The 22,485-nt window shown below is 46.0% G+C and overlaps 1 protein-coding gene across 1 annotated transcript in view; it reads right to left on the bottom strand.

The window, feature by feature from the left end:
* The window catches only part of LIN28B (lin-28 homolog B), a 99,687-nt gene extending 81,376 nt beyond the window's left edge, over positions 1–18,311 (bottom strand). Inside the window, exons 1-3 of the mRNA XM_054514416.1 lie at positions 18,200–18,311; positions 8,179–8,227; positions 964–1,148 (exon numbers count right to left, since the gene is read on the bottom strand). Coding sequence (XP_054370391.1) covers positions 964–1,148; positions 8,179–8,212 — 219 coding nt within the window. The 5' untranslated portion in view covers positions 8,213–8,227; positions 18,200–18,311. The remainder of the gene's footprint in view (positions 1–963; positions 1,149–8,178; positions 8,228–18,199) is intronic.
* Positions 18,312–22,485: the final 4,174 nt, after the last annotated feature.

Genomic DNA, 22,485 nt, shown 5'->3' with positions numbered 1-22,485 from the left:
AAAATGGTCTCTTTACCTGAGAGCTCTCTTCTCTTCCCTGATCACAGAGGAGATGGGTGAAATTCAAAATAGCATTGTTGCAACTGGAGACTTACAGAAGGACCAGGGAAGGTCTTCTTCACAAACCTCAGTACAGGTCTCAAAAAAAGTTCCCTCATAATTTCATACCTATTTTGCATCTGTAACTCGTTTAACATGAAGGCATTCATACCAGTTTCCACATTCAAAACACGAAACCAACCATGCTGCTTAAAATTAAAACCATGGACCATACACCCCTTGTCTACCCAACAGCCTTACAGAGACAGCTTTTGGTCTGAATACTTAATAGTTACTCCTTTTTTTATTCTCTAGAAAGGAATAATTAAAAATCAACCAACCAAACCACATACACGCTTCAGAGTATCACCACAGGGACACTCTCAGGTCTGAATTACTGCAAAATAACACTATAATTATGTCTTAATTTCACTAACTAATCTCAGATGAGCTTTTAAAAAGTAATTTGAGGTTTACAAGTAAACCGTTTAAAACTGTACTCAAATGTTATCTGAATGAAACCCGACATTTATTTATCCTTTTCCCAGCTTAATTTTAAACAGTTTCCAAGGAAAGGCATATCTGCTCCTGATCAGTCTGGTGACAAATGATAAACCTTGTTAAAAAGTGTGACATTTGAAAATAAATAAAAACCACAGGAGACTTTTCCAGCCAAGGAGGAAGATATGAAGAAACATTATACCCTTGCACAAATCACCAGCCACAGAGACCAAGCACAATCTAACGACCTTATTTACTCAAATTGTACACTGCCAACAAAACCACTACCTAAGGCAACTCTTTAACTACAGATGTACTTAAATACCTAGAAAAAATAGGTTACTTCTCTTCACATAAAACCGGAGCCCCACTGAGCTCAACCAAATGTGGCAGGCTGAGATGGAAGACAAAAACGGGTCTTACTTGGTGTACAAAGACATCAACTGGAGACTCCAAGGGGCTTCCCTCTCGGTTGCTCATGGAGATGAACCCGAATCCCATTCTCACATTGAACCATTTGCAATGGCCGGTTCCGTGCAAAACCTGGGATTCCTCTTCTTCTTCCTGCTCCGGCAACTTCCCGGGTTCGTCTCCACCTTTACTCGCCCCTGCTGAGGTAGAGGGAAAGGCGGGGGGTGTGGGGGGGAAGGGGGGAGAAAAAGAAGGAAGAGAGGGACAAGATGCAAAGCAAAGAGTTAAATTCTGGTAACATCCTTTTGCCGCTGTATAAAGGACTTACTACAAACGGAACGGGGTTTTAAAAAAAAAATTAAAAAAAAGGGGGGCGAACAAAACAAAATCAAAAAAGCAAACGGTGAAAAGTGCGTATTTTTCCTAAATCCTAAAATAAACAACCTTTTCCCCAAAATACGTAAAAAAATTAAATCACCGGAGGTTACAGAGAGGAAACACTGCGCACGGAGGCTCTCCCTCTCTCTGAGCCCAGGGCAGCCCACGTTTCTGTACATACGTGTATTTTTCCATTTAACTCCATCTTTCAGCCACATTACAGCACGGAACGCGATACTTTACTTGAATATTGCTGGTTTAAGACCGATCCCATTTCTCAAGAGAAATTCTCAGCCCAATTAGTCTCTCCTCGCAAGGCGCAGGACCGGGGGGGCGAGGGGGGAGGCCGGCCGAGGAGGGGTGGAGGAGAGAGAATGAGCAAAATTGGGTAGATTGCACAACTGGTTATTGCACATGCAGCGCCGAAACCACTATTTTCCACCGTGTATCCATCCCTCCTTGGAATAAACTTTCGATTAAAGTTGGGACAGGTGTACGGCCGTTTTCTCATCCCACCACTGCAACTGTGCTTAATCAAACAGGAACAATTCAAACAATAGCCCCCTGAAAGCTTTTCAAGTTGTGAATCGGTGTGGGCGGTACGGAACAGTTTCTGAGCTGGGTAACAATGGGTTTGGAGAAAGCCCCCTTGCGCGAGCTGCTAAAAAGGGGTAATGCATAGTTGGGTTAAAAAAGGGTGGGGGGAGGGGGGGAGAGGGGGAGAGAGCGAGCGAGCGAAAATCATAGTAAAACAATAGAAAAAGAAAATTAACCTTCGGCCATGTTGCCCCACGGGCCCTCTGCTCCAAACTCGTGAGATGAAAACTTTCCCTGTGGATCGAAGTGGTCTTCTGCATTAATCTAACATCCTGATTTTGAACGATCGCAAATTTAGCTCGCATGGTCTAATGTGCTTTCCCTCTTTTGATTTTTCCCCGGCTCTCTCGCTCCGTTTCTGGCCCCCTGCGCACACGTGACTCGGTCAATTACATGCTTTCTTGCTACTAATTTCGCATCGGATCCTTAAGGGGTTGGCAGCAGGCAGGAGCAGCCAATCGCCATTTCAAGTAGCCTGACACACCAAAATAATTTATGAATGAACAAGAAATTTCCAACGCGGCGCTTTTTTTTTTTTTTTTCCTCCCCTTCCTTTTCGGACAGCTAATCTGCACGCTTCTTTACGGGAAATCGAGATGACGTATTATTCTGGGGTTTCTGCCCTCCCGTGCGTGCAGAAATCCGTAGGAAGATCCGTGTGTTTCTAGATACAGCCCAGTGAACAACAGCTGCACGCAGGGGCGGCCGTGCGGAGGAGATTATGGGGTATCTGTGCCCACCGCAGGCGGGATCCGCGCACGCACACGGAGGCGAGATGCTCCCGGACGGGGACACGCGTGTGTGCACACATGAACAGGATACACGTGTGTGCAGACACGGATGGGGGACACACGTGTGTGCACACATGGACCGCGGACACACGTGTGTGCACACATGGACGGGGGACGGACACACGTGTGTGCAGACACGGACAGAGCACACATGTGTGCAGACATGGATGGGGGACACACGTGTGTGCACACACAGAACAGGGACACACGTGTCTGCAGACACGGATGGGGGACACACGTGTGTGCAGATACGGACAGGGGACACACGTGTGTGCAGACATACAGTGGGGACAGACACGCGTGTGTGCAGACATGGACGGGGGACACACGCGTGTGTGCAGACACGGACAGGGGACACACGTGTGTGATGACATGGAACAGGGACACACGCGTGTGCAGACACGCACGGCGAGCGCCCGCAGGCATCTGTGGCACCCTGTGCGCACAACGCGGGCAGATGCGCAACTGGATCGTGACTAATTTCGCATTCAAATTAGAAGCGCACCGGAAACGCGGTATCACCTTAATATGCCCCAGAATGTGCGGAGATCTAGCGTTTCACAACATTTCTGGAGGGGGGATGGGGCGAGGAATTGTACTTCACAGGTTTCTCCGCCATCTCTTTCCGGGGGAGGGGATGTGATTAATGACTTCCTAAATAAGAGCCCAGTTTTCAAGCCGAGAATTGGAGTGAACCTCAATCAGCAGTTGGGAGAGGACTGACAGAGAGAGGGATTTACTGGATAAGAGGGAGGAAAAAAAAAAAAAAAAGCCTCGGGGGAAGAGGACAAAGAGGGAGAAATAACGGTGACCGGGGACTGCTGTTTTAAGTCTTCACTGCCAGCGGGAGGGGGGATCCAATTCGGAGAAGAAATGCGTGATGTGTAACGGGCTTGGTAGCAGCCCCTTTGCAAAGGAACTCCCCTTCCGCGCTCGCAGGTACACAGCTATGGCCCTGCCCTTCCTGCTGCGCTACGCACAGCCAAACGCTTTTAAAATAATATTTTAGAAACGTGAAAAACAAACAGCCGAGAATTAGTTTTATTCTTCCACCTGCCCATCTCATTTAGTGTAAAGTTACAGATTAAAGTATTCTGTCCTCATCACCACCTACTCGCATTAACCTGTCTTTCCATGCGGTATTTATACATATATATACATGCATATATATGTATATATAGATACGTGCTTTAAACGTTGCCCGTACCTTGTAAAAACCAGGACTCCGACTTTCTTTTTAACCTCTCCCCTCCCTCCCCCAGCATCCTCTCTTATCCCAAGGACACACAAACAAAAGCCAAGGCAACAAACTGATCCGTGCAGAACCTGAATGCAAGGGGCTTATGCATTTGCAAAGCACTTGCTGTTGTTTGGGAAGTGGCGTCGATCAGTCTGCCCAATTAAGGGGAACGCCTTTGCCCCCATGGGCCTGTTTACTCCTTTTGTTGCCTTTCAGGAAAGCGTCAATTCCCCTGCTAGCGCCTCATTTCTGCGTGAAACACCAAGGTGGAGGCTCCGTGTGATCGTTTGCAAGAAAGAGGCGAGGGTGGGCAAGAGTGTACAAATACAAGCACCCTGACAAGTGGAGCAGAAGCTTTAAATCCTGAAATTCCTTTGCAGTCTTCAACCGTAAATTTCCTATAGGTTATTTCAACAGTCAGGTCGACTTCCTACACTGACCTGCCTTACGCATTCCTGCTACATACCACTGCTTTTGGCTCATAACCTCCTGTTCCCCCTTACAACAGCGATTATTTTGCAATATTAAATCGCCAGTAATTTTATATGCTTGGATCTTATGACCCGGACGATATCTAATATATAATACATGTACGCGATTTTAATAAACGCGAAACCTCAGTTATGAACAAGAAATTAAGGTTACCGGAAGAAAACAATCCTTACACCTCTTACTTGAACTGCCCAAGACTACATATCTACTATGTGGTAGAATGTCACATTAATAAAATACAAGCTCCCTTTGCCCCCCGAAAAGAAAGAAAATACCGGTTTAATTAAGTTTTTAAAGTCTTTATTTTAAAAGATCGATTTAATTTACCGGTATTCGGAATTAAAAAAAAAAATTCCTTAGAGGCTAGAATATTGGTTAAAAAGACACAAACGAGTTGATTGAGTTCATTAAATGGACAAAATGTCTTGTTAGCAAATTTCAAGGAAAAGAAAATTCACTGTATGTTCTTCGATGAATAAATGAACGACTACAAAACCACGTAAATAAATGAATGTAAATATATTGGTTGCAAAGTTTTTCTTAGGTTGCAAAATAAGTGCAGATTTTGTAAAATGGAGGGGGGTGGGATTTGCAATGTGTCTTTACGGAGATTTTCAGGCCTCCAGTATTAGTGGAATTAAGGTTGGGGTCACTGGACTGGTCACTGGTGTCAGATGTTATCGACTCATTCATTTCCTGCAAGGGACATCAGCCTTTCAAGTTTTGTGGAAGGTAGAGAGCTGTTGCCAGCTGGGAACTCTCCGGGTAAAAGAAAAAAAAATTAAAAAGAAATAAAAGGAACCCCAACCAACACCCTTCCAAAATTCATTCTGAAAAGAGGGGGGAAGAGGTAAGAAAACCGTACGGAACAGGCCAGTTCGTGAAAAAAAAAATAGTTTCATAGTAATAGTTTACTTTTTTTAATCAATTTCTATCCTTATATTTCGCTAAACAGATGCTAATTTTGGAAAAGACAATTATAGGAAGCTGGAATCATTGTCTTTCTACATGCACAGCAAGACCTCGCCTGAAACTATGTAACCAAAACCAGTGGTGTTGGATTTCCTATTTGTCACCTTCCTAAAGCTTTTAAAGTCCTACCTTTGGTTTCTTCTAGTCCCCTAAACAAAACCAAAACAAGGCAAAACCCGCACAACTCCCTCCCCGAAAATACTACTCGCCTTCTCAGAAAAGACCCCATCTCAAAAAATTTAAAAAAAAAAAAGGAAAAAAACCCCAAAAGAAAACAAGGAAAAAAACCCACAAAAATCCAAACAAACGACGGAGCCGCGCGCATTTGTGCATTTGAAACAAAACGCGTGTTTTACACTTGAAAGCAGAGCTCGGGGTGCTGCTACCATTCCCATTTCAAAGCACAGCCAGCGCTGCTCGCCGACGGGCGGGCGGGCAGGAGGGGCAGGCGCGGCGCCGCGGCGCCCCTGCCCCCTCCCTCTGCTCCGCTGCCGCGCTGGGCTGCTCGGCGCCGCCCCGCCGATGGCGAGCCGAAGGAGATGCCCGTCGTGGTTTTATCTGCACGGTCTCCGCCGACACCGGCTCTTCCTAGATGTGTGGCCGGAGGGGGGCCTTTCCCGCCGCCGCTACGGCCGGGAGGCTGTGCCGGTGCGGAGCTCTTCCCGCCAAAACCCTCTCACCTACGTTTTGGGCGCCAAAGCCGCTTTCCCTTTCCGCCGCCGCGCAGCGCCCGGGCGGAGGTCGGGGGTGGCCGCTCCCGGGGAGCCGAGGCCGCTTCCACCGCTGCGCCTCCGCCGGGCAGGGCGGGAGTCGGGCGCCCGCCGGGCAGCGGAGGCTCGGGCGTCCGGCGGCCGCGCTCCGTCAGGGCCCGGGAAGCGGCGGGTCTGTCCCCCCAACCCTGCCCTAAAGCCGGGCTTTGCCCCCGGGCTTTTGTTTAACACTCCCCCGAAAATGCGGCTCCTTCCCGGCGGGGACGTGGCGGCGTGCCTTCCCGCGCCTTTGGAAGAGCAGGGTCGGACGCGCTCGGGACACCGCCAGTTCCCCTGGTCGGGCTCTTTCCCCTCCCTTTAAAACGCGAGCATTAATGGTAGAAAATATGCAATTTGCAGTTTTTTGGGTTTTTTTAAAACAACACAGCGCCGGCCGAACTGCGCGGTGCCACGGCTCGGATCGAGCAGTGACGGGATTTGCCCGACGTGCGCCTGCGGATATGAAGTTACAGGCTTTATGGAGGCGCCTTCGCACCGCGCCCGTCCCGAACCGCGGCTCTTTTCGGGAAATGCAGTTTCAGGGCTCAGAAAAGGGGCTCTCTCCCCTCGGTCCCGGCCGCCCCGGCCGCCGCGGCAGCTCGGCTTTTTTAGCTTCCCCGGCGCTCCTCAGCCGTCACACCCAAGGCGGGCGCTCCCGGATGCCCGGAGCCCGACCCTGCTCCCTCATGGGGACAGGGCAGCCCCCGCCGAGGTTCGCAAGCGCCGCTACTCGAACTGGGGTAGGAGTGCGGTTTCAAGCAGGAGCTTTGCGAACACGTTCTGTTGGAACGAGAAGCGGCGGCCGTGGGTGCGGCGCGGGCCCGCCCTGCCGTCCGTGCATGTCTGCCGGGCGTGCCGGCGGTTTGCGGGGAACTCCTGAAAGTACTGCCTATTACTGTGATCCCGCGTGGGATCCGCGGGCGGGAGGACGCGGGAGGCGCTCCCTCAGAGAGTTCGGGTGCAGGATGTGGTCTCACGTACATTAACCGTCTCCCAGCTGCGGATTTGCAACTGATAGCGGCCGCTTCCCCGGGGGATTTAAGGAGGCTCTGAAGTCGTCGCGGGAGACCGTCTGACAGGGCTGACGCCCCGCAGGGAACACGGGCCACCGCGGAGGGACCGGCCACACGGCCCGGTGTCACCGCTTCGCCGCCCGCTCGGCAGACGCAGGACGATGAGCGGACGGGTCCGCGCCTCGGGCGCTTTCGCTCCAGCCCGTCCCCTCAGGCGGGACAGCGCGGCTTTTGCGCGCGTCATCCTCCCCGACGGGCAAGTGCCCAGCGCTCTGGCCTGCGGTGACACGGACAGCTCCTCCCGCCCCAGCACAGAGACAACCCCCGGCGCCTGCCATCGCCCGCCCCAGGCCGCCCACCGCTGCAGGAGCGCGGTGCGGGATCGCGGTGTCCCCAGGACGCGCGTCCTTCCCTCGGGGGCGCAGCGCCGCTCCGCGGGGAGCTGCGCGCCCCGGCCCGCGCATGCGCCGCCCCGGCGGGCACGGAGGGCGCCCGGGCAGGGGGACGGACGGACGGACGGGCAGGGGGATGGACGGGAGGGCAAAGGGGCCGGACGGGCGAGTAGAGGGGCTGGACAGACGGCACTGCTGAGGCGTCGCAATCGGAGGAGGTGCGTGGCGCTAGTGTGGCAGCGGCACGGAAAGAACGGGTTTAGATTTTAGTCCGTGATTGAGGTGTGTGCGCCCACCGGCGCGCCTGCCGCGGTGGCGGTCCCGCAGCGCTCATACGAACCCGTGGGCTCCCACCATTTGCGACAGGTATGTGACATGGGGTTATTGTAAATAAAATTCCTTATGTAATTGTTTATTTTTCTTACAGAAGCCGAACACTCAAGACTGCATCCAACAAGAACCCTGAAGCCTATGGACATAATTAGCGGTTCTTTCCCATCCCACCCAGTGACTAGTTCGTGAGTCAGCGGGACAGAAGTGCTGAAGCACCTCAGTTTTACAGATACACAGTCAGCCACGTAAGACGCTGGAGAGAAGACTGACCTGAGCCTGAGGAGACCTTCTTGAATGACCTCATCGTCTTCTGAGGAACCTAAAATCAGAGAGCTGCAGTCAGTACCGCGTTCACTGTCCCAGAGTACCGTATTTAATTACCTCAGCTCCAGTTTAACGGCTCATTAGGAGGCCATAAAATGCCAGGGCATTGACTCTATGAAGTGACCTGTAAACCTACTGTTTGAGACTTACCTAGTTCATCAGAACCACAGTGAGATAACCAAGAGAAAAAAATTAAGTGCTGCTTTCCCCCTGCCCCCCAGCACCAGTAAAAGCATTGCCCCTTTCATTAATCTCTTAGGAAAGCTACACAATTGATGACAAGAGGGAAAAGACACAGATTTGCAGAATATTGGAAGGTGTTATTTTTCTTTATAAATATTTAATCGCAGTAGGTAACCTAAGAACTAATGAGTTGTCTTTACTATGCTTAAATTGTACATAATAAACAATCAAGTCATACCTTGTATATGATTTAAGAAAAGCCAATAAAAATAATTCTCCAGGATTCTTTCATGGTCAAAATAGTAACTCAATGCCAACTTTTGAGTATCAGCAGAAAAATGCTTTTATGTAATAATATGTATGTAATAATATTAAATTCTAGGTCTCGATCTAAACAAAATCAATCAGTCATACAAATATACATGTGTGACTTGACTGAAACTTCATAAAAGGTGTACTTTTGCTAGAGTTGAAAAAGGCCTGGCTTATTTTGTATAATGTCAATGAAAATATCACACAGAAAAAACCCGCTGCTCATGGCATGAAGCATTAAGGAAAATACCTTGGTTTTGGAGTATTCTTCTTACTTAGGTTGTCCAGTTTGCTTAACAAATGAAGGATGAATAGACAGGAGCATGCACAAACTCACCTGCCACAAGCCTGCCTTCCTGTCACCCTACTATCTTTCTGAATAATCCATGTTAACTAAAACCCATGCAAAAAGAAACAAGGAATTGTAGTATCAACCTGTTTAGATATAAGCCCATTTCTCTTCTGTTTTAGAGAAATCTGAGTTTTATCTTTTTTCCAATTTAAGAGGACATCTGGACATCTACCCTGCTCTCTTACTAAAAAACAAAAAATAGAATTGGATATCCTACTAGGAGTGAGAAAAGTCACAAGAATGAACAAAGACAAATTAGAACCAATTTTCTCTATCTTCTTTTCCCTTAAATATCCTGAATACTTTCATACACCAGAAATGGGGAAAGGGGGTGGTAACAATTTTTCTATTCAGTGCAACAACACTGGCAAGCTGATTCAGTTCCTCTTCTTTTGTAGTAACTAAGTTTTCCAATGGAATTGTGTGGACTTTTGTCTAGTACTAAACCTAACTCTGCTTTTACACCTTCAAGCACTGAAGCCCAATCTCTTGTATCTGCTTCTTTGTTCTGCCAACCTGTGGCCATGTGGCTTTTGTGTCTTTCAGATTTACTTGCATTATTTATGCAACATAATGAAATATGCAAGCATAGAGTAAAGGATCCGTTCTTGGCTTTGGAACATAGCCTGCTTCAGTTTATGAAGGGATTAAAAATAAGTATTTGGGGGAGTGGTGTCGGGATTCAAAGGAGGAAAGTACAGTTCTTAAAAACTGTAGCAGAAAACAGGACAAGTTCAAGTTATTGTTGTTTCCAGTATTGTCATTTTGTAACACTTTTTTAAGCATCATATTCTAGAGAGTCACATATTAGATTATTAAGCAGAAACATGGATATGTAATTTTTTTATAATTATTACAAAAAGTTTCCTGATACAATACCTAAAGCTTGGCATAAGATATGTTAGTGTAGAAGAGCCTGGGCATTTAAATTTCATTACCTCATTTAAATAGATAGTTTAAATGAAAAATTATTCTGGCATGTATTTTACTATATCCTACTGAAAGACATACAGAATCAGTTCCTGATTTAAACAGAAGCAGGTTTGGGCTCTGAAATGGCTCACGGTGAACTCTCCTGTGACTGCTTATGCTGTACAAACCAAATAATTATTTTGGCATTTTACTTCTGAAACTACCTTGGCATTTACATGAACTTTGTAACTGCAAGTAAGTAAATAAATGCTGCTGAGGAATTGTGTACTAGGACAGCAAGATGTTTCAGGGAAAAAGTCACTAGCTTTGAAAGCAATCCTTATTTTTACCAGGCATTCACAGCATGTGGAAGGATACTGTAACAGTAAGCATGAAAAATAATGCAAGAGAACACCATATGGAATTATTGCTGGATAGAAAATACAATGAAAAGTGCAGTATCAGGTAAAGGCACACTGACAGACTCCCAACAAAGGTAATTCACTTTCCCTTACAAGTAGAACATTCTGTAATTCAACTAACTTTACAGCTTATGTAATCTATTTTTGAAAACTTATCGATCAGTAAAAAATAAAACCAAGTTTGTATCTATTTAAAATGAATTCTCTGAGATATGGATTGTTTTGAATTCATTACCTTAAGCAGGTTTCCTGCCAAAGGATTTGTAAACATTGTTTGTTTGGAAGAAAGTAAAGCAGACATAAATAGTTATTCCACTTAAGATATACACTTTCCTCTAAAAGTAAGTTGAAAAGAAAAATTAATATGTTAAATTTGTTTCTTTCACAGAAGTAGCCAGGGGACTGTTTTCTTCCAGAGTAAAGCCAGCAGTATTTTTTTAAAGAATGCTGGGTACTTTAAGTATGATTAGAGAGTAGAAGAACTAGAAAACAAAACCCACCAATCCTTTATTTTATAACAAACAAGGAAAATAGTGATGCGAAGGAATAGGGGAAAACATTCCAGTGTTGAAAGGATCTTCTTTCAGTTAACTCATTGGGAGTGAAGACTTAAATAGATGAATGCTGCAAAGTATACACAAAATTTTAAAACTCTGTGGACAGAACCTAAGCATAGTAAGAGCATAAAACAAGAGCTTTTACAATGTATCTATATACACATACACACCAGTCAGATATACTAACAAACTTCGCTGTCATTTGAACCAGTCAGTAAAAATTAATCTTATTTACTGTTCTTGACTGCTGATAGAAGCATTATGCACACAGTATTTTGATTTCAAAACTCACAAATGAGTGTTGTCTGGCACTCTGTATTTACATGTTTTACACAGATTCCTCAATGTGCAATTCTAAATATTGGATTTCCTCCTGAGATGTTTTTATTATTTAAACTCTTTTTTCCCCCTTTTCATTTTGTTCAGTTCAATATTGTTACTTTGAAATGCATATATAAGAAAAATTAAGATTTCCAGAAAAGGTACACTCAAGTGTTAATGTCCTTATGTAATGAGAGGGTGGATAAAGTTGAAAGCTCTCACAATTTTATTCTTTGTTTAGCCATAATTTTCTTTGCTTTTCTTCCATATTTATACACCATTACAGTACTTTTCTAGCATGTGAAGGAGAAAGCAAGCATGTGTGAGATATTTAAAAATATTTTCACAATGCTGATTTAAGGAAATTAATTGAACAACTAGCAAATGAAAACTTTGCATTCTTTGCTAATTTCACTCACTTTTGTCACTGATCTGAAGGAGGGTAACTACAGCTTCAGGTAAATAACCCAGCTATGCAATAGCCCAGATATGGTGTTTTCTGATATGAAAGAGGCTAAGCATATCTTAGTTTTTAGGAAATTAGCTTTCCTGAGTTTTTAGGAAACAAACATCCAGTTATACACCTTTTAATTATGTGAAAGAATGTTATTTGACTACAGTGAGAACTGGAACAAAGAAAGGCTGAATGTGCTTCCACCATTGTTAGGAATCTGATTCTTTTGGGCAATAAAAAGGGTAAAGAACTCCACACAGTATCAGAATGGGAGCCAATCAAAGCCTGACAACTCTAGGATCAGTTTCTCCTCAAAATTAAATGCTACTACTATACTAACAATTGTTTAAGCAACAAAACTATTAACATTTATTTAGTTTAAAATGTTAATAATACATAACAAAGGAATATGCTGAACAAGGTTATTTTCGTTTAAAGGATTGAAATTAATTAGATACAATTTTCATATTTAGTGTATTTGATTTAGTAAAATCTGCAATTTCTTATGGTCTGCATTTGAATATTCATATCTTAAACAATGATCATAATTATATAATTAAAAAGCAATGTAAACCAGGTATGTTTCAAGCAATATTCTGTGATTCAAAGATGAAATTTTTAAACACACAATGTAAAAATGGATCACTACTGTTCTACTTCCTACATATTTAAAGTATTTTGTTCCCAGTTTACTGTTAGCAAGGGCATTTGAAATTGCTGCACATCGATTTGCTATACAGCAAATGAAACAATGAGAAAACTACCTTGTGATCTTATTACATGTTTCAGATGGATTTTTCTTTGTACTTCTTAAATTACTTCCTATCAGTACTTTGTAAGGAAAAGAACTTTAAAAGCCCTGATTCTCAAATCATAAGTAGGTAGCATTTTTCAGAGCTTGATCACTGACTTATTTTGTTATTTATTTCTTTGAGAAACTACATACAGAGAGGGAGATTTTATTTCAAACAAAAATAATGCAAACAAAGCAATGCCAAATGAAGTACTGAAAAAAAAACCCTGCTAAAGGTCAAATTAAGAACGAATCTTATGACAAGCTGAATTCAGAATTTGTGTAACTTACAACTTTCACCTAGGTTATAAAAATACTGCAGCCAAGTAGGATTTTAATATCATCCTGTCAAAAGCGATGGCACTACAATTTTTATTTTAAAAATGGAATAATTTTGATTTACTTTTATAACAATTTTATTATGGTTTGTTCAGATCTCTTTTCTGAGATGTTTTACATGAACACTTGTTTTGATGGAATTTACACACCTTCACATATCTCTTCCTTTGCACAGAACTTTTGTCTTATTTGCATGTGCTATTCATCCACAGAATCCTATTTCTTAATTTTTGTTGGGTTTTTTAATCACTGAATTATTACTTGAGAGCGCTACTAATGATGGATTTTATAATAATTTGTATTTTGCAATATGTTTATCAAGTACTGATATGGATATTGTCCATTAAAATAATCAAATCAAACATTGTAGAAAGTAAAGAGCAGATGAGTGTCTGTATTTCAAACACCAATATTGACTTTCCTAGAAGAGTGGATAGTTCAGGGCACATCTTTCCCATTTCAAGTGGAGTGGACATCAGTCCTGTATGTCAATGGCTTCTAAGTGAGTCATTGTTTATAACGACCAAACAAATAAAGTAATGCAATAGTCACTTTTTATAAACTTTAGTGGAGATAGGTTATTAATTCAAACCAGGAAAAAAAAGTAAACAAGAACATCAGTGATATATAACTAAAATTCACAATCTCTAAAAGAAAAGATGAAAACTTTAAAAACAATGTACACATCAGTAGCTGAAGTAGGTACAGGATATAAAGTATCAGGAAAAAAAAGCAAAAACCTAATATGTCATACAAAATTATTAGTGAGTGAGCGTACACATTTTAACAGTTGAATTTCTAGTAGTTATCCTTAGGTGTTTCATTACTGCATATGGTCAGCCTATAGAATATTTGTTAAATACCTTCAGAATATTTATGAAAGCTTGGTTTAGGTTAAATGTGGTATTACTGATATCAACCTTGAACCAGTACCTTCAAATTGTCAGAACACCGAATCTTAGCACTTATAACAAAATAACTATCACATACACATACTTGTTAAACAGTCAGGTATTAGGTCTCTCTAATTACTGTATTTGGACATACAGCATGCTGCAGACTGGAAGTAGGATTATGGGGAAGTGGTTTGCTAGAAATAAGAAGTATGTGCATGAATGCCAAAATGAATGGACCTGCAATCTAACTTTATTGAAAAAATAGCATAAGCAGGATTTTTGTTTTGCTAAAATCACAGAAAAAAACAGAAATGGCTGCACAACCCTCTCATCTCTGAAGCAGTAATATTAAGTAAAGATGGTGGATTATTACATGTTAACTTAAGAAATGCATTTAAATATTTTAATTTAAGACAGACACATTTTTGCATCAGTAACAGCACAAATAATTCCCTAACAGAACTACATTCAAGAAAATAGGGAATTGTGTAAAACTACTTCTATTTCTCTGTTAGAACTGACTAGTTAGGTATTACAGTCCTTACCCTTCTGTATAATTAAGCTTTTGTTCAACTATGAAAAAACTAGAAACTGATTGCTTGAAAATGAGCTGCATGACCTTTGTCCTGGTTTGTGACCTCTGACCTTTAATTTGAAGGTCAATTCATTCTGCATATCAATTAATTCTATTTTTAGAAGCAGAATGTATATTTTTAAAAGTGTTATCCTCCCATATGAAACACACCATGTTGGTTTTGTCTTTTTTTTTGTCAGCCTCTACACATCACACCAGAGGAGCATATTTGCCTTTTATTGTGCAACTATATTTGAAACATTCAGTGTGCAATTACAGAAAATGAGTGCTTGTCTCTGAGATGTAAAAAAACTTCTTTTTTTTTTTTTTGTGTAGTGGAGATATTGCAGCACATTAAAGTGAACTTGGAAAAAAAGATCTGCTAGACAGCACACCTTTCTAAATTTGTTTTTTTTAAACAGAAGAAAAAAGGAGAAAACCTTATGCCTGTGTCTGCACTGCTGCTAATGGATACCTGCTTTTCCTTGAACCTTCCCTGTGCCATGAGTGGTTATTTTGTGCCCACTGATGACATGCTGTTTTGATATTCAGCATATTCATTTGATATACTTTCAAAACATCCTTTCATAAATTGAACCTGTGGTTAAAAACAGCGAATACCAAGTTCTTGTCTAGTTGCTGCTGTCACCCGCACACTTCCATTTCATATAGGTAATGTTAGCTACAAGTTGGCTACAAAAAAATCTGCGTTGCTGGGAGCGCTCGTGTTCCGAAGGAGAAAGCGCTGTGGCATTTGCCATTGATTTTGCTGTCAGCATCCGACACCGGCGGCGCGATCCGGTGTATGACATGAAGGCCGTGGGTGAGCGCTGCCGTGACCCGTGCGCTGCAGTGCCCGAGAGCGGCGGCGGCGGCAGCCGGTGCCGGGACGGGCGGGCCGGCACACGGCAGTAACATGGCCGCGTCCGGGGTTCAGCACCGCGGACAGCGCCGCGACACCGAGGAGGGAGGGGCCGCGCCCCGCGGGGCACCGCGCTGCCGCCCCGGGCCGCCTCCCCCGGGACACCGCGCTGCCGCCCCGGGCCGCCTCCCCCGGGACACCGCGCTGCCGCCCCCGGGGGATGCGCGGCTGCCCGCCCGCCCCGGGAAAAGGCTCCTCTGGAAGCCGCTCCCTGCCCAGCGCCCCGCTCGCAGCGGCGCCTCGCCTCTCCGGCCCAGGATCGCGCTGCGCGCCGCGGGCTTCAGCTGCCGCCCAAACAAAACGCTGCCACGGGGTTACGAACCGCAAAAAGAGGAGGAACAAATGGCTTAACAGCTCGGGCTTTAAAATTCACTTCTGTGCTCGGCGACGCAATATGAAACACTGCGTGTGACCTACCACTGCATCCTGCAAATGGCCTAGACTGCAGCTGCTCAGGCCTAGGAGGGAGAGCATGTGGGGTTTCCTTCTTCCTTCCGTCTTCCCTCTCATGAAATTCTCAGTACATGCCAGCTAATAAATTTTCAGATTAATTACAAATTAAAAAAAAAGTTTTGATAAAAGTGAGACAGCAGCACATGTCCTTTACAGAATGTATTTTAAAATGATCAGAGTAGAAGGCAGTTACTTTTGGAATATACACACAGGCAGAGTTTTTAGTACAGCTGCATTTTTGTAGCTACTGCAAGGGACAAACATCAGATATAATCACTACCTTTGCCATTACATACATGATTCATTTGACTACAGCAAAGGAAACTTGACTTCCTGGTGTATTAATAATTTAGGTCATAATTTAATTCAACATTGATTCTTACTACTCTTGTACCAAAGGGGAAAAGAAATCATCATCCTTTGAAGAATTATGGCTTAGCTGCATATATTACAAATATTTTTTCAAACAAGTTTGTCAGTATTACCTCCTCTGAAGCTTTAAGGGTTTTCTGTTTGGTTAGTTTTTTTTTTTTTTTCAGCAGTATGTTTTAAAAAATAAATGTGAAGCATACAGATATCAATCGAAGAGTAAACACGCACTACTGCACTTCAGCACAATATATCCAGATATCACTGAAAGTATACACAACTACATTTAAATTAACTATGACCAAATTTAGCTGTAACTCTTTTCTTAGTGTCTGATGACTTGTCTATCACAGGACACTTCTCCATACTTGCAATTTCTATGCGAGATGGGAAATTCCAAAACAGGTGGGGAAAAACCCACAGCCCTGTGAACGGCCTATTTAAAAAGAACAGCAAGACCAGTTACATAAGGAAAAGTAGTCAAGTCTGTAAACAAATCAGTGTAGCATGCACTATGGTTCTGTCCCATCACTGCAAGATAATCGTACATCATTTACTCACCATCACTAATAAGCTAACCGGCTGGTAAGAGAGAAACAAGTAAATGAATCAAATCTCTTTAGGTAATATGTTTATCAGATTAAAATGCGTAATTCCCTCATGTTAAAGCTAAAAAGATACTTAAAATTAATTAGACTTTAAAAATTTATTTAGCTACGCCAATTGCATATTTTATTACAGCTTGAACAAAATGCGTGCATTGCTGCTGTTTACTTATTTTCAGATTACCGTTCTCATTCGAGAGCTGGTTATCTGACCCGCTGTAGGGTGTACTACAATGACACAACAGCCGAGCGGAGCTGCCGGCGCTCAAACACGCTCGCTGCCCGCGGAGCCCGGAGATACCGCGGCCGTACCCTCCCCGCGGAGGCAGCGGCCACGCGGAACCGCGGCCGCGCAACCAGACCGGGAGGAGCAAGGCGTGTGTGAGGCATTTCGGCACTTTATTTGTTCTCCCCCGCGCCGCGTCCCGCACCGCGCCTGGCCGGCACCTCAGAGCCAGCCGCGGGGCTCCGTGTCACGGCGCCCCGGAGAGCCCGGCCGCCGCCTCGCCGGCGGGGACGCGGCCCCGACCTGGCGCTGTCCCCGCGGCCCCGGCGCTGTCCCCGCGGCCCGGCCGGGGGCGGGCAGCGCCCGGCCGCGACCCCGCGCTCCCCGCGCCGCGGCGGGAGCTATCCAAGATGGCGGCCCGGCCGCCACTCGCGTTAAACCCCCCGCACCGCGCACACGGCGCCGCGCGTGACTCGCGGCCCCCGCCCGCCCCGCCGGTGGTTACCGCAGGGCGGTCGAGCCCCGCACCCTTCGGGGCGCGCCGCCTCCGCCCCATCCTCCGCTCCCCAGCCGCCTCGGAGCGGACGCGTCGCCCGGCGGGTCCCGTCCCGCCGTCAGTGCGCTCTCCTCCCCCGGCCTTCCCTTCCGCCGGGCCGCGGGCGCCCCACGCCGGTCCCTGCCCGTCCCTCCCGGCCGCGGCCGCTCGCCGGGCGGTCACCGCCATCCGGCGGCGGCTGTCGGCGGGGCGCGGGCCGCCCCCTGGCGTCGGGCTGCCGCACCGTCCCCGCGGCCGCTCCCCCGGCCCCGGCCGCCACGGCTCTCGGCGGGGCGCCGCGCCCCGCTCGGCGCGGGGGGCAGCTTGGTCCCTTCACCCTTTCCTCCACCGCGGCTGCCGTCGTCGTTGGCGTTTGACGGGCGGCGCGGCCCGGCGCCCCCTTTCCCCGTGCCGGCGGCTCGGGCGCGGGCAGCCGGGGCCGGAGCGGGCGGGCTCGGGGGCAGCGGCAGCCGGCGGAGGAGGGGGCGCGGCGGCGGCGGCGAAGGGAGAAAGGTGCGAACCCGGAAGTACACCCGCCCCGCCGCCGCCCGCAGGGAGCACCCGCGCCCGCACACACAACAATGCGGCGCCGCTCCGCCTCCGCCCAGCGCAACTTTTCCGCCGGCACTGGAGAAACCCGCCGGCCGTCCCCTCCCCGCGGCCGCCCACCAGCGCCCCGGCAGGTGCGGCGCCGGCGGGAGGGCGAGACCCGCGAAGGGAGAGGTGAAGGGAGCTCGCTTACCTCCCGCACGCCATGGTGGCCGGGCTGAGCGGGGCTGTGCCGGCGGCTGCCGCGGTGGCGAGGCGAGCGCGGGGGCTGGGGGGCACGCACCCACCGACGGGCGGCCCCGGCGGGGGGCTCTGCCTTCCCGAGCCACTGGGAGGACGGAACGGAGGAGGAGGAGGAGAAAGCGAGCTGCGGCGGCAGAGGGAACCGGTGCTCCCGGCGGGAAGGCGGCGGCAGCGGCAGCCAGCGAGGAGGGGCGGCGGCGGCGGCGGGCGGACACGGCCCCGGCGCTGGCTCACGCCGCCGCAGCCGCCGCGCACCTGCCCCGCCGCCCTCCCCGCGGGCGGGCGGGCGGCACCGGCGGCTGCGCGCGGGGGCGCTCCAGGGCAGCGGGAGCCGGCGGGCGGGGCGGGGCCGGCCGCGCCCCCGGGAGCCGCTCGACGGCCCCGCCGGAGCCCGCACTCGCCCAGGGAGAGGGCCCCGGTCGCCGCATGCAGCCGACAGCCTCCTCCCCCAGGCGCCTCCTTGGCCGCGCATCATGGAGGCCGCTTGGCAGCTGTGGTCGCGTCCGGCTCCGCCGCCCCGGGGACTGGACCCTCCAGCTGCGATGTCCTCATGCGCTGCTGCTCACCCCCAAATCTGCCGCTAGCAGGTGGGAGGGCATTGCTCCTGTGTGGATCTTGTGCGTCTTAACAGCACTTTAACCAGCTGCAGCCACGACCTGCTGATGTACAGTCCACATCCACAAAGCAGACTGGATTCCCACTGTATAGCTGGTTTGTCCAGAACTTGTCTGTTCCCAGTAGCCTTGCAGCATGATTGGTTTCCTTTACTGGCATATGAGACTTTAAAAATGCCAAAGTTTTATTTTTATAGCTTGTCCTGACTTAACTGTGGAATACCCAATGGTAGTTTACATACTGTCATAAGCCAGCATCAACTTCACCCAAAGGTATATTGTCTTTGTTCTAAAAATAGAAGGGTTAACAAAGTTTGGCTACCTATGGATCCATGTTCCTTTTGCTACCAATCCACTCTACACAGGCTCCAGTAGTCACCACTTTGCACATGCACTGGCAAAATGGATTTGGTTCTCAGCAGTGTGGTTCCTTACATGTGCTGAGGATTAGCCAGCTGGTGAGTCAAACAGTAGGCAACTGGTGAAGTCACACCATCTTCCATCTGGAGAGGACACCAGTTAGCAGTCTCATTTTCCTGATTGCTGGTTTTCCTCATGACACAAAGTGTTTCTGGGTCCTTTATGTTGATTTGGGCTGAAACTGTGAAAAGGGTTCAAAATTAGCCCGAGGGCAAAGAGATGGATAGCAAATGCAATTCCATTTTCTTAAGAGAACAAGATAAAAACACAGACTGTAGTGAGCCCAGTTCACATGTATTTTCTATCATTAGGCTTTAGTATGCTTGCCTTGAACTTCCCACTCTTGGGCTTTCCTTTGTAGATTTAATTGTTGAGGGTACAGTAAGGCTTTCAATAATTTATTAGCATTTTTTGGTATAAGTAAGCACAAAGTCAGCACTAAAATTCTTATCATACATAACTTTATAACTTCCTTTCAACAGAAAAAGCTTTACACAGAATTTTGCTCTGTGATCTTAGCCTGTGATTAAAGCAGCTGTGAAATGTCTCTATCCCTCAAATACTGTGCCTTACTTAGCTCAGAAAGGTTTTGTGTGGAACAGAGATGCTTCCAAGGCTCAGGAGGGAGCCTTCCAGAAACCAAATGACCAAACTCTTTCACTGCAACTTATCTCAGCACAGCCATGTGTGTGTGCATATATGTAAATCTAGCCTAGCACAGAGCTATATTGCCTTAACACAGCTTTAGGTGTATTTGGCCAATAGTTTGAGAAACACAATCTTTTCTGAAAAATAAACAAGCAAAACCTAATCATGATCAGAAGTTGGTTTTTCACCTAATTTTTATTTATTTCTTATAGATGGGGAAGAGTTCCTTCCTGATACCCACTATTTCTGCTGAGGTATTTATTTTTGCAGAAAAAGAAACTTCCCCACGTGCTTTGTTTTGCTGTGCCCTCAGAATACGATGTAACCTAATTTTATAGCAAGTTTGTATAAAACAAATTATATATGGAACATAAGCAGAATTGAACTCCTTCAATAAATCAGACTGTGAAAACACTGCACATTTTTTCCTATTGCTTTCTCTTTTTTTCAGCTTTTTTCCACCAACCTTGTTCATAGGGTTTCCCCCTGAGAACTTGCTGGAAAATTTGTTTCTTCCTATGCAGATTAAACAGTACTAGGCATTTTCATGAGCCATGGCATTTCTTCCTAACGTGATCTGTTAAAGTGGCTTGCCATCCCAATCCACATTTTGCAGATGTGCTTCTAAATTTTTTTTCCTCCTCCACTGCATTCCCAGATCCCTTTCCTCTTCCTTCTTTTAGTCTATCCTATTTGCCCACTAACTTCCCATACTTTCCTCATGGTTTTCTAATCAGCCTCCCCTGTCCTTGCCCCTCACAATTAATAGGAGAGATGCTGCTGCTTCCTGAAGATATTTATGACAGCTCTTCTAGCCAACAGTAATGCTGATCTTCATAAATTCATTTTCACATATTGCAGACTAACCTATGCTGGCCAATGGACACACTGATATGACTGAGATGCTCTTGGCAGTGAGTCTCTGCCTCTGCTCCCCAGTTTCCAGGCTTAGCTTTTCGCCCCTTGGAACTTCCTCTTAATCTATGTTTTTTCCTCATTCTGGTCTTGCATTTGTCTTTTTTTCGTTTAACTAAGAGATTTATTTTTTAAAACCACATCAAGTCTGCTATAAAACTCAACCAAAAGAAATTACTGCAGTTTTAAAGCTACATGTTCCCTGCATGCTGGCAGCAATAGTGATGTGAAATGTGCTATAGAAGGACACTGGTGAGGGTCTTGTTTTCTTTCCCCCAGAAATGCTCATGGTCCAAACTGTTTCTTAGCTGTCAATGGCTGTGTGCAGTTACATAACTATCTCTGTCCTCTTTTTAGCCATTAGTCTCCTTCTTTGCCTTTGGGTTTCTTTTATTTTTTTAATGATCCCATGAAAATGCTAGTAACAGAGGAGTTTCCTATTTTCCATGTGTCTTCCTCCTATTTTATTTGCATTTGCCAGTGGGGCCAAAGAAATGAAGTGATTTCTTTAGAAGTTTGTTTGAAAAAGCTGTGCCAAAATATGCTGTTCTGCTTTATTTTGTGGCCTTATGAAAATTATGCAGCATTTTATGAAGCTTTAAATTTTAATGTGAGATTCTCAAAAATGTTCTGTTTGCAGACCTAGGCAGATATCTAAGCACATGAACATTCAATATGGTAATCAGAGAAAATTATTTTATAAAAAATGACTTTTTAGGCATTTATTTAGTTGCTGCATAGTCAATTTATTACACAGGCACATCCAGAGTGCTCTGCCAAGCCAAGCCTTAACTGTTACTTCTCCACACCTTTTCTAAGCCATTTTTTACCAACCTTTACCAAACTAAAAAGGAAGATGTGAACCCCCACAGTGAAAGCAGATTCTGCTTTCTGCTTCTTAGGCCACGGCCACACATGCAGCTCCAAAAACAGTGTTAGCTTGAGCTTTCCTATTAATGGGAATGAGCATGTCATGTATGTGTCACATAGATATTGGTTTTAAGGAAGAAGACAAACATTTTGCCCCTGCCAAACCATAGGCTAGGAGAAAGTGAAGCCCTAATGGGCAGATTCCTATTGGTCTGGTTTTAGGAACAACTGGCTAAAACTTTTGTATGGTTGTGAGATGAGCCAGGCTAGTCAGCTGCAGCGTAGCAGAAAATGAGCCCTGGGCTTTTTTATTCACTGGTAGAGACATGGCCTTGACCCCACAATGAGTTTGGTGAGAGGAGGGGAAGCAGAGAAGGAGGGGAGCAGGGGAATGTCCACTATGAGGGCTCTGTTTATAAGAGCCAGCTTTAAAAATGAGACTCAACCACTTGAGTGGTTTCTGCTCTCAATACCGATTTCTTCTGTATTTTACATTATACCACCATTAAAGAAAAGGTTAGTAGGGAGGAAATAAGGACACAGGTCTCCTTGTGTCTAGCTGATTACCCAAAGTGGTAGTTTTGACCAAGTTTTTAAATGTTTGTTCTATTTCTGATTTCTGGATTCAGGATCAGTTCAAAGAGAAAGGTTTCAGAATGCTCCTCTTCAGAATAATTAGAGAGTGGAGCTTATGGCACTTTTTAAAAAGGAGAAATAATATGGAGCTTTTCATATAATGCTCATCAACAGTAACAGCAAAGAGTCTGAG

The sequence above is a fragment of the Molothrus ater genome, chromosome 3 (genome assembly GCF_012460135.2).
Source record: "Molothrus ater isolate BHLD 08-10-18 breed brown headed cowbird chromosome 3, BPBGC_Mater_1.1, whole genome shotgun sequence".
Classification (NCBI taxonomy): Eukaryota; Metazoa; Chordata; class Aves; order Passeriformes; family Icteridae; genus Molothrus; species Molothrus ater.
This window is presented reverse-complemented; position numbering and strand designations above follow the sequence as displayed.